At 38.5% G+C, this 12357-nt stretch overlaps 1 protein-coding gene across 1 annotated transcript; it reads right to left on the bottom strand.

The window, feature by feature from the left end:
* Positions 1 to 504: 504 nt before the first annotated feature.
* LOC142176271 (uncharacterized) lies at positions 505 to 8041 on the bottom strand. Its single transcript, XM_075243402.1, has 3 exons — positions 7137 to 8041; positions 5281 to 7027; positions 505 to 855 (listed from the first exon to the last, which is right to left on the bottom strand). Exons 1-3 carry the CDS (start codon positions 8039 to 8041, stop codon positions 505 to 507), a joined length of 3003 nt encoding a protein of 1000 aa, XP_075099503.1.
* Between the last annotated feature and the right edge of the window lie 4316 nt (positions 8042 to 12357).

Raw genomic sequence — 12357 nt, 5'->3', positions numbered from 1 at the left:
TCGACCCCTCCAACAATCATGTGAATCACGTGCAGTGGCTCTTCTTGCTCGTTCTGTCTTCTGGAATCTCTATTTTTGAAGTGATTCTTGGCCCGATCCCTTAAGAATTCTCGAAGGTTCCCCTCGTTGAACAAGCGGGCTACTGCCTCCCTTAGCTATCTGCAATCATCTGTTTTATGTCCATGGGTACCATGATACTTACACCCTTGATTGGGATTTCTCTAGGCTAGATCGGTCTGTAAAGGTCGAGGCCATCTAGTATCTTTGATACGTCCGATGGATGATATGATGGAGGATCCATCTACGTTGAAGTTATATTCCGACAATTGTGGTGCTTCTTTTGGCCCAACATCCATGTCGAAACCACTCTTGTTCACGAGTCCCCATAAACTTTGACCTTGATCATTCCTCCTCTCATTCCATACAAGGTTTCATCCATATCTACTGCCTCTAAGGTCTCCATTATACAGTTGATATTGATCTCTATTCGACCTTAGTTATTGATCAGTATCTCATGATTCTATCCATGGGTCTGTTAGTATAAAATGACCCAGAAGGAGCCCCCAGTTGATTATCCTCGACCCTGATCTTCGATGGATATCGATTATTTACATCGGCCCAAGTGATAGCTGGATACTCGATCAAATTTTTCTTTAACTGCTGCAAAGCTATGGAACTCCAAATGTTGAGACCTTGAGTGAAAGCTTGAACAACCCAATCATCGGTGACCAGTGGCAAATCCATTTGTTCCATTTGCAATCGAGATATGAATTCTCTAAGCATATCGTTTTCCTTTTGCCTTACCTTGAAAAGGTCTGACTTTCTTGTTGCGACCTTAATGGTTTTGGCATGTGCCTTTACAAAAGAATTTGCAAGCATAGTAGACGTGTCAATAGAATTAGGCGATAAATTATGATACCATATTATAACACCCTTCGATAGAGTCTCCCCAAATTTCTTCAGCAATACATATTCGATCTCGTCATCTTCCAAGTCATTTTCTTTGATGACGCATGTGTATCAGGTGACGTACGCCTTTGGATCATTCATCCTATTATACTTAGGAATCTCGGGCATACGGAACTTCTTGGGGATTGGCTTCGGAGCCGCACATGGGGGGAAAGGTATTTTTACAAACCTTTTAGAATCTAGTCCTTTCAATATCGGTGGTTCCCCCGGGAGTGATCGACCCTGGAGTTATAGGTTTCCACCTTCTTATCATTTTCCCTGATCTTCTTTTTCCCCATCTCGATTCGCTTTTTTAGTCCTTTGAGCATCTTTATAATAGCAGGATTGGTCTCTAATTCCTTCTCATTCGATAGCCGATTCAACCCCCTGTATAACTTCTTGGGATGGCTCGAGTTCGACCCTACTTGGCGTGCGGTTCTGATTTTGGAGCTGAACTATTGATGCCTGTTGGGCTTGCAATATTTCGAAGATTACCCGCAGGCTGATCCCTCCATCTTCATCGCCTTATGCATTCTGAGTAGCTGATCGGGTACCCCCTACAGATGTTGCTTTCAAGAACAGCAGCCAGATTTCCGTTGATGGCTACATGCGACTTGACGTCGATTAGATCTACATCCGGAACTCCATTGAGGCCAGCAGGGGGTACAATGTTTCTTGATGCAATGTTCTCATTTTAGCCATGGTGGCTGAGATCATTATCAATGTGTTGAGGTGCTGACTGAGAGTTTGACATTTTCTAATCTTGTAATCAAAGACACTTCAAAGAACAAGCATAAAATAGCGTGTGTTACAAAAATTTGTACCAGGAAATTACTATTATCCTTATCCCCACGGTGGACATCAAATTGTTTACCCCAAAAATGGATAATAATTGAATTTATACTGTGGTTTTAAGGAAACGTAATTTTACTTGGTACAAACTGAGAAAAATGCAATATTGTTATTGAAATTAACTACAAATAGAAATAAAGCAATCCAACATAGGCGTATAACTTTGATCCTCGAGCTAGGTCGCCTTCGAATCAAGCAAGCATTTCACTGGAAAGTATGAACAGAATAACAGTATTGAGAGCTTAAGAAGAAGATAATATATTGCTTTATGTAACATGAATGTGATCTCCTTTACAAATGATCAGACCCTCTTTATATAGCAGGGGAGTCCTACCCTTAATACAATCCTAAATATGGTAAGAAATCCCATGATTAGCTGATTAATCGACCTCTTCTTGATACTTACTAAGATTTCCACCGTGACCCTTGCCCGATTACGGATATCTCAGCTTTCCGTTATTTGGCTCAGTAGGCTCCCCTTAGTCTTGCTTGATCTCTATTCCGCTCGGTCTCGATCTTGGCTAGTCTCAATCTCGATTGGTCCCTGAGTCACGAGCTTGGCCATCTACTTCATGTCTTAGTACGGTATGGCATGGGGTCGAACCTTTGCCTATCATGCCCCGCTATCGATTAATCATAAAAAGGGACAAGCCCAATTTTTACCGTCTACAACTATGTCTAAAAATATAGAAATAAGTCCTACATGGGTAGTTGACCCTGTCATTGCGTATTTTATATAGGTTGAAAGTGTTCGATTGAATAAAATGGTATACGATAAAGAGCTTTATTCTAGGATGATTTGCAGGTATGTGAGACTTTAACCTTTTGATTATTTGTTTTTCTAACAGTATAATTTGAAAGCTTGCATCATTTTTTTTGAAAGTGTTTTGATTTTTGGTATTTGAAAGATGAGCGTGTATTTGGCTATGCTTTGACCATTTTTAAGATGTTGTTTATGCTTTCAGATGGTTTTTTGCTATGTTTATGCTACTGTGACAGCATGTTTACGAGCTTTTGACTACGAAAATTGCATAACGATGTAATGACCCGGTCGTTCGTGCCCCATTCCCCCAATTTGATACTCTTCATATGCTTCTTTGTTGTTGTGTGGCTTGGATGGATGATTGGTTTGATTTCGGGGAGGTTTTAGATTGAATTGGAATACTTAGTTCTTAGTTTAGAAGCTTACATTGGAAATGTTGACCAAGTTTGGCTTTTATCTATGTTATCTCAGATAAGAGTTTTGATGGTTCCGTTAGGTTCGGGTGGTGAATTTGCACGATGGCTTATGCCCATATTTGGAGGTTGCTAGGTTGATTTGGTTCTAATTGGCAAAAGTTGGCAATTTGAAGATTTAAAAGTTCATAGGTTTGACACATAATTGAATTTGTGGTTATCAATATCCTTAGGGATTCTGAGCCTTGGAATATGTTCGAAGGGTAATTTATCACTTGTGTGCAAAATGTGGGAGAATTGTGAGTTGTTTAGGCATGTTCAACGTAAGTTTTGAAATTAGAAATTTTGGATTAGTTTATTAAGCTTGGATTGAGGTGTGATTCGTGGTTTGATATTATATTATTTGATTTGAGGCCTCGAGTAGGTCTATGTTATGTTTTGGGATCAGTTAGTGTGATTGGATGGTGTCCTCAGGGCCTCGGGTGAGTTTCAAATGAGCTTCAAAACCTTTTGACTTGGTTTGGCATTTCTGTTATGATGTTTTAGCACCAACGAGGTTTGGTCCACTGTTGCGAGTCCGTAGATACGGACGACTGGTCACAGATGCGGAGGGGGAGGCAGCTTGGTTCACAGATGTAAAGGCCCTTATGCAAATGTGATGGCTCAAATGTGCATCCTTGACCGTAGAAGTGGCTCCGCTGAAGCAGATGGTCGGTAGCTTAGTGAAACTTAAAAAGCGAACTTTTGTCGCAAAAGCGACGCTGCAGAAGTAGTTATTTTAGTCGTAGAAGCGAAAGTGTTGGGCATACTTAAGATATCATAGGGTTTAAGTTATTTTATAACATTTTGAGATTGAGAGATTGGATTTGGTAATTTTGGAGGGGATTTTTACGATTTGGATTGGGGTAAGTATTCTTGACTGTAATTTGATTATTATTCATGATTCCATCCCTGATTTTTACATTTTATTGATGAATCAAAGTGAAGAAAATTAGGGAGTTTGGAAAACTTTTCTAAAACAAAAATAGGGATTTGAACCTGGATTCGGAGTCAGATTTGGATGAAACTTATATAATTGGACTCGTACTCGAATGGGTGTTCGAAATTTGTGACTTTTCTCGGGTTCCGGGAGGCGGGCCCAGGTTGATTTTTTGGTTGCCTTTTTTATTTTTGATAAAGATTGGAGCTTATTGAAATTGATTTCTTTAGTCACGTTTGATATTATTGAGTTATTTTTTGCTAGATTCGACCCGTTTGGAGGTTGATTCTAGAGGCTAGGGCTTGTTAGAGTATTGATTTAGATTGTTTGAAGTAAGTATTTTGGCTAAACTTGTACAGGAGAATACCCCTAGGATTTAGCCTTAATTATTTATTCGTGTTATGTGAAAAACAACGAGTATACGAGGTGACAAGCATGTACACGGGTGCTATGTGTTGTTTATGGTTGTTCAGTAGTTTGAGGCCATGAGCAACTTTACTTCAGGTATTATGACTGGTGCGCGTTGTGATTATATGATCATGATCGCTACATATGACTTAGCCAGTCATGCTTTATTTGTTAAATACCCCTTCACACTTTTATGTTATTAGCATATCCTTGTGCACTTTATTGATAAGTTGTGAACGTATATCTCGATGAAAATTTGGTATTATTGTTTTATGAAATCGTGGCATATGTGGACATGTTGTGCAAGTTGATTGTTGCTGTGTTGAGTATAAGGGTGACATTTCACCGTTGATGTTTTGTGGAGTAATCGTTTGTCATTTCACTGATGATATTGTGTGGAGTATAAGGGTGAAATTTTACTGTTGATGTTCTTGTGGTGTAATAAGGGTGGCATTATGCGCCTGTGACGAAATAAAGGAAACATTTCATTGTTATGTGCATGCGGCAAAATAATGGTGGCATTGTTGATGATGTATATGATGATTCAAGGGAGTCTTTCTTGATGTTGTTTATGTGTTGAAATGGTACTGAAATTTTGATTTCATACATGTTTCTTAAAAGTTTCCGTCTTGTATTTTTATCGAGTTATTAGTTAAATTTGATATGATATTACATGCCCCACTTCTTTGATGATTTATTGACTAAATGAGTTTCTTACATTGAGTTGTCATCACATGCTCTACAAGATGGTTGATATTATATATATATATATATATATATATATATATATATATATATATATATATATATATATATATATATATATATATATATATATATATATATATATATATATATATATATATATATATATATATATATATTGCACCTCCTGGGCTAGGACATTCCCACATCACCTTAGTATACTTCAGTTTGGGCATATAAGACTCCATTTTATTTAACAACTCTGGCCATCTGTGTGGGACTGTTTGTATTGATGGCTTTCTGAATTTTACTAATGACTGCATAGAGGTAGATATCTGGTTAATAACTCTATTAATAGTCACAGGTTCCCCATGTTTATAACTATTCCTTCGCTTCCATAATTCCCACACAATCACAGCTGGTAGTGCTTGTAGTATAGGCTTCAATCTGGGAATCACTTCTGCAGTCCAACACTTGGTTATAGCCTGATGAAGTGTGATTCCATTAGCATTTATCTCTGCATGACCTAGAAAATATTTCCATATTTTAGTGGCTACATATGACCCGCAGAAAAGATGTTGCATTGTCTCCTCATGTGGTTCAGTACAACACCAACATTTTGAAGCCATAAGGTACCCTATTCTTCTGAGGAAATCGTCCAAAGGTAATTTATTTTTCCACAACTTCCACATAAAGAAGGAAATTTTGAAAGGTAGCCCCTGGACCCAAATGAATATGTATGCATTACTTGGCTGATTTCTTATCCTCACATAATCCCAAGATGATTTAACACTAAATTCCCCTGTTGATTCTAACATCCACAGTGGTTTATCAAGAGCATCATGCTCGATTGGAGGTTTTATATGCAGCAGAATGTGATTTACCAATTGTTCTGGTAATATTTCCCTGATCTTGAACTCATCCCATTGATCATTGACTACAACATCATATATGTTCTGAATGGATTCGTCACATACAAAGTCAGGTGTAGTAACAAAATATAATGCACCAATTCCTGTCCAGTTTTTAAACGAAAAGAGTGCAGATCCCATCTTAGGCTTCCACAAAATTTGATGTTCAATGAGGTCCCTACACTCTAACATCTTCCTCCATACATGTGAACCATTTCTCCAAGGAACAATCATAGGGTTCAATTTCTTGCAATATTTCTGACTCATATAAGAACTCCATAGGCTAGGCTTTGTTCTAAAATTCCACCATAACTTGCAGAACAAAGCACTGGATACTGCATGGAAGGATCTGAAACCAACACCCCCTTCCTCACAAGGTAAGCACAAATTATTCCACGATGCCCAATGTCTGTTTGAGACCCCTACAGTGTTGCTCCAGAAGAATTGGGCAAATATTTTGTGTAATTTGTTAATCACGTAACGAGGTGGATTCACTGATGCCAACAGATGAATTGGCATGGTCTGAAGCACATGCGAAATCAATACAGCCCTTCCTCCTGTAGATAACATCTTACCTTTCCAATCTTGTAGTTTATCCAGCACTTTAGTCATGAGATCTTGATAATACTCCATTCTTCTTCTTGCATAGAAAATTGGACAACCAAGGTACGTAAAAGGGAACTCCTGTTTGTTAAAACCTGTTATTCTCTGCACCTTATCTACTATTTCCTCTCCTGCTGAATGATGGAGATAGAATGCACTTTTACCTTTGTTAATAAGCTGCCCAGAAGCTGCCTCATATTCTGCTAAAACCTTCATAATCAGTGACAACGATGTTGCATCAGAAGATGAAAAAATGATAATGTCATCTGCGTATGAAAGGTGGTTAATCTTTGGGCTCCACTTGGGCAACCCAAAGCCATTGAAATGTAAATTTCTGTGAACTGTATTCAGCCCTCTTGACAGAGCTTTTGCAGCCAAGATAAATAGAGTTGGTGATATCAGATCCCCTTGTTTCCCCTCTTGTCGATTTAAAGAAACCATAAGGCTGTTCATTTAACAATACAGAGTACCAGTTGTTTGCTACAATTTCATACACCAAGCCAATAAATCTTTCCCCAAATCCCATCTTTCTAAACACCTTAGTTAGAAACAACCATGACACACGATCGTATGCCTTGGCCATATCTAACTTGATCACAACGTTTGGCCCAGCTTTTGTCCTCAACCTTATATCAGTGATGATCTCCTGGGTTAATAAGACATTTTCAACAATGCTCCTACCCTTTACAAAGCCAGCTTGTTCCTCAGAAACTATGTTTGGAAGTAACACTGCTAGCCTTTCATGAACGACTCTAGAAAATATCTTGTTAACAAAATTGCTAAGGCTAATAGGCCGCATATCTGAAAAGGTGACCACCTCTTTCTTTTTTGGCAGAAGCACTAGATTTGTATGAGTTATATGTCTGGGCAACTCATGTCCATTGAAAAAGGCATGTACCATATTGACCATATCTTCCGCAATTATGTCCCAACAGGTATGAAAGAAGCAACCAGTAAAGCCATCCGGACCCCTTGCACTATCACCATTTAGTCCAAAAACTACATGTCTGACCTCTTCCTTCGTTGGCTGCTTAATTAGTTCAACATTCTGGGCATAATCCACCAGTGTTGGTACATGTTCAAGAATATCAAAGGACATAGTAGTTGTTTCTTCCTGGAGCTGTTCTTTGAAGAACCTAACTGCCTCATCTGCCATGTCATTATTACCCTCTAACCAATTGCCATTAGTATCTTGTATTTGTTTCAGCTGTAATCTTCTTCTCCTGCCATTGACCTGAGCATGAAAGAACTTAGTATTTCTGTCACCATCCTGGAACCATGTCATTCCCGACTTTTGTTTCCAAAATTCTTCCTCCAAGGCCAGATATCGAATAAGCTCTGCTTGCACCTTTTGTAACCTCTCTCTATTTTGGTATGTAGGAAACCTTTCAAACTGTGCTTCATGTACAATAACCACCTCTTCCAGACTAGTAATTTTTTGGAATATGTCTCCATACATTGCCCTACTCCATATCGATAGTGTTTTTTTTCAGTTTTTTCAGTTTATGATTGAACATATAAAATGGATCACCTATGAAGTCTGCTATCCAGTTTTGTATAACCACCTCCTTGAAAGTTATATGCTTGCACCAGAAATTCAAAAATTTGAAAGCTTTTTTGATAGGTGCCACATCAGGATCAAATTTCAGAATCATTGGACTATGATCCGAGCCTGTTTTGGACAAGTGAGTCACCACTATATTAGGTCATTTCTGTTGTAAATCCAAATTGCCTAAACATCTGTCCAATCTTTTGAATATGCAGTCATCTTCACCTCTCCCATTCCACCATGTATACACACTACCTTTGAAACATAAATCAGTCAAGTTACAGGTGTTTATGCAATGCCTAAAATCATTTATCTCATTTAGCGACACAGGAACTCCACCAAACTTCTCCTCCTCATCCCATATGACATTAAAGTCCCCACCCACTAGCCAAGGTAAGGTCATATCACTTGCCAGATTGTATAAACTATCCCACAATTCTATACGCTCAATAGAGTCACATTTTGCATACAAAAATGTAACCATGAAAGACAACTGAGTAGCCAGATTTGTGAGTTTCAAAGTCAACTATTGAGACAAATCAAGTATTATGTCCACCCTATGATTATCATCCACAAATACCCAAATTTTGTTAGACACATTTGAAAATGCCTGTAACATTCCAATTCTTCTTCTATATCTTTCCAGCTTTAGCTTCTTTTGTTTTGGTTCCATAATGCCTATGAATTTAAAATGATACTGCCTTTGCATGGTAATTAGTCTCTCAAAGGCCTGCATTGTCTTCACAGACCTCACATTCCAAAAGATGGCATTCATCATTAATTGTGTTGTTTAGGATGGGTCTTTCTTGTTTGAACCCCAGGAACTACACTTTGAACGCTTTGAGTGCTGTCTTTTTGCTGCTTCTTCTTTCCTCTCCCAACAGATTTCCCTCTATTCATGTATGTGGGTGAAATATCTGCTTGTCTGGCAACCTGTTGAAAATTCTGATCTGTATACTTTGCATCTAAGTCTTTTCCTCTGATCTCCATATTATCATTATCTCCCCTTTTCTCCATTGGGTCATCAATTATTATTTTTGTGGCCGCAAGAGTCAAAATCTCCTTCTACCCTTCCTGGTTTTGCTTTTTTTCAAGAAAAGAAAGATTGGAATTCATTTTAGCCTTTTCTACATGAACTTGTTTCTCTTTATTAGCATCTTTGTTACTCTGCAGCAATACATTCTGCATACCTCTATCCTTAAATGTTTCCCCTGCAGCAACTTCATTGCCTTTTCTAATGATGTCCCCTTTATTTATATTAGGCTCAGCTGGAGGTAATGCTCCATATGGATTATTAGTTAGAATTTTGTGTATGCCTCTAAATTCTGTCAACTTAATATCTCTATCAGCTCCATCATTTGTAAGTTCAATATCTTTGCCTTCATTACCCCCTGTCTTCTCTTGAATTTTGTTTGGATTGCCATTAACACTTTGTTCTGCCTCATCTACCTCGTCATCTGACGACTCTTTTTCACCCATTGCACCCTCAGGTAATTCACCCTCATCTGAGTCTTCTTCAAGTTGTTCCCTCCAAAGCTTTTCTCCATTGCTCTGTACTCTTGTATCATTTTTGGTCACCTCATTTGTTGCATCACACTGAACTTGCTGTGATTGCACATCATGGCATGATTGGTTAACTGTAACCATATTTTTCCCAAAGGTTCTATTCACCCCGGTTGCTGTTGAGTCTTTTTGAAAACCCTCCTTTCCTTTTTCTTTCTGTTTTGCACTAGTATCCTTCCTTCTCTTTAAAGTACTTCCATCTCCAGTTATATGGGAGAAAGTAGCTGCCTTAGGATTAAGTCGCTTAACTGTAACACCTGTAGGGCTTTTTACAACACTGTTATCCACCTCGTCCATCTGCTTTTTGTCTTGCTCTTCACCATCCTGATATTCTAATGCTGCAAACATGTTAGTTGTTTGGATTTGCTGATTATGAACCACATCCTCAGAATCTCTTTTTTCCACTGCATTACCAGGTGATTGCTGATCATTGTTCGTCACTGGAAAAATTTGTTTTCCTACAACACTATGGGTCTGTTGACAATCAAAAATTCCTTGACTCTGCTGCTCAATATTAGTATCTACAGTAACAATTTCCTTGCCCGTTTGTTCTTGTACCACAGACTGCTTATCACCATTCCCCTGCATCTATTACCTAAAGCCAGTATCTTGCACCTGTTGATCATTAGCTTGATTTACTGGCACTATTTCCTTCCCTGTAATATTTTGAGTCCCATTTATCCTTACTCGATTGTCTCTTACTTCCTTCCATTGTTCCTTTGGATAACCATTTGATGTGCCAATATCCTTACCAGTAGAAGGCAACACTACATGCTGCATATTAGCTTTATTTTTATCCTTTCCTGTTGATTCTTGATTGGCATCCTCCTTTTCAAAATACAGTTCCGGGTGCAACCTCCAACATTCAAACGAATCGTGGCCCTGTAATTTGCACTCCTTACATTATTTAGGTAGCATATCATATTTGATATTAACCCATTCTTCCCTTGTTTCACCAGTAGATTCATTAAAGATATCCATTTTTACCTTCTTTGGATGGTCTGCTAACAAATCGACAAGAACTTTGATCCTCGCACAACTAGGTCGCGTTTTGTTAACTGTGGCAGAATCAAGATGCTGTTGCGAGTAAAAAAAGACATTCTTTCACAAAGTAAGTTGGTAATAGACCTGGGAAAGATATCCATTCCATAGCCTTTGGGGTCTCCTCGTCTGCCTTGAATTTGACATCGTATATTAGGGGACGAAGCTAAAATTTCTGCCCAGACCTATCTGTAACATACTGAGCTCCCTTCGACGCGTAATCAACGAAGTCTTGCCATAGAGTCATCCTTATTAGAATGTGTCTGTCTCTCAAAACTCCAATTTTACATTCACCTTTAATTCCACATTGTAACGGCACGATTCGACGAATTTCATTAATATCTGGCCATCCGTATGAAAACTTTGCAACCATGGCAAATTGAAGCTCTTCAATAACATTCATCCTCTCAACTTCAGCTTCCGTAAATTTTAAAACTGGATATCCATTAATGATAGATGGTCGACGAAACGTAATTGATTCTACTGTTGAAGGCTTCGCATGCATGCCACTGTTCATCACATCATGCTTCAGAATTTTTGAAAAATCCAGTGGTGGATGGGTATTATTTGGTGTTGTATACGATTGGATTATGTTAGGGGGGGTTATGGAGGCAGCCCAGCCGTTGATGGTGGTTGGACGCCTGCCGGCGATGCCATCGGAAACCCACAATGCAACAGTGCCAATGAATAGTAGAAATTCAAATTTGAGCCAAGAAATGTACGATTGGATGCAGAAATTAATTGCAATTAGAAGAAAGACCTTTTGGGATTAAGCTTGAGGTTAGAAACTAATCAGATGAAAGATTAAAAACCTTTAAACATTGAAATCGCCACTTTCTCTCTCTAGTCGTAGAGAGAAGGCAGAGGTTGGCGGCTAGGGTTCATCCACTCCTTTTTTGCTGGCAATTTGAAGTTGAAAAGTTTGACCGTATATATTTTTAAAAAATATCGATCTTAGAATTTGATTTTGGGACTTGGAACATGTCTATTATGCTATTTAGTACTTGTTTGAAAAATTTGGTATCATTTGGAGTTGATTTGATATGATTCAGACATTTAGTTGTAATTCTAGAGATTCTTGGACTTTACTTTGAAATTCATATGTTTTAGTGTTCAATTCGTAGTTTTAAATGTTATTTTTGTGTTGTGATCGTTTAAGAGAGTTCGTCTGATATTTTTAAACTTGTGTGGAGATTTGGTTTGGAGTCCGAGGGCTCGAATGAGTTTCAGACATATTTGAGAATAGATTGAATTGAAAATGAATTGCTCGTGTTGCTGGTGCCTAGTTATCACAATTGCGAGCACCAGCCTCGTAATTGCAAAGGTGGAAATGGGGCCACAAATGTTGCAATATGATTTCCCCTTCGTATTTGCGAAGTTAGAAGGATTTTGGTTTGGTTCGCATTTGCGAACATTTGTTCGCTTTTGCGAGGTTACCAATTTCGTAACTGCGAAGCCTTTGTTGCAATTGCGACGATGAATGAAGTTGTCAGGGTTTGCAAATGCGAGCCCTGGTTCGCCATCTCTAGGGTTCGCAAATGCGAACTCTTGTCACAAATGCGACACCTACAGCTAGACCAACGGGCTTGGAGATGGGGTTTTTCAACACATTCTCTCATTTT

The sequence above is a fragment of the Nicotiana tabacum genome, chromosome 22, assembly GCF_000715075.1.
Source record: "Nicotiana tabacum cultivar K326 chromosome 22, ASM71507v2, whole genome shotgun sequence".
Lineage (NCBI taxonomy): Eukaryota > Viridiplantae > Streptophyta > Magnoliopsida > Solanales > Solanaceae > Nicotiana > Nicotiana tabacum.
Note: the sequence above shows the minus strand (reverse complement) of the source record. Positions and strands in the feature narration are given on the sequence as shown.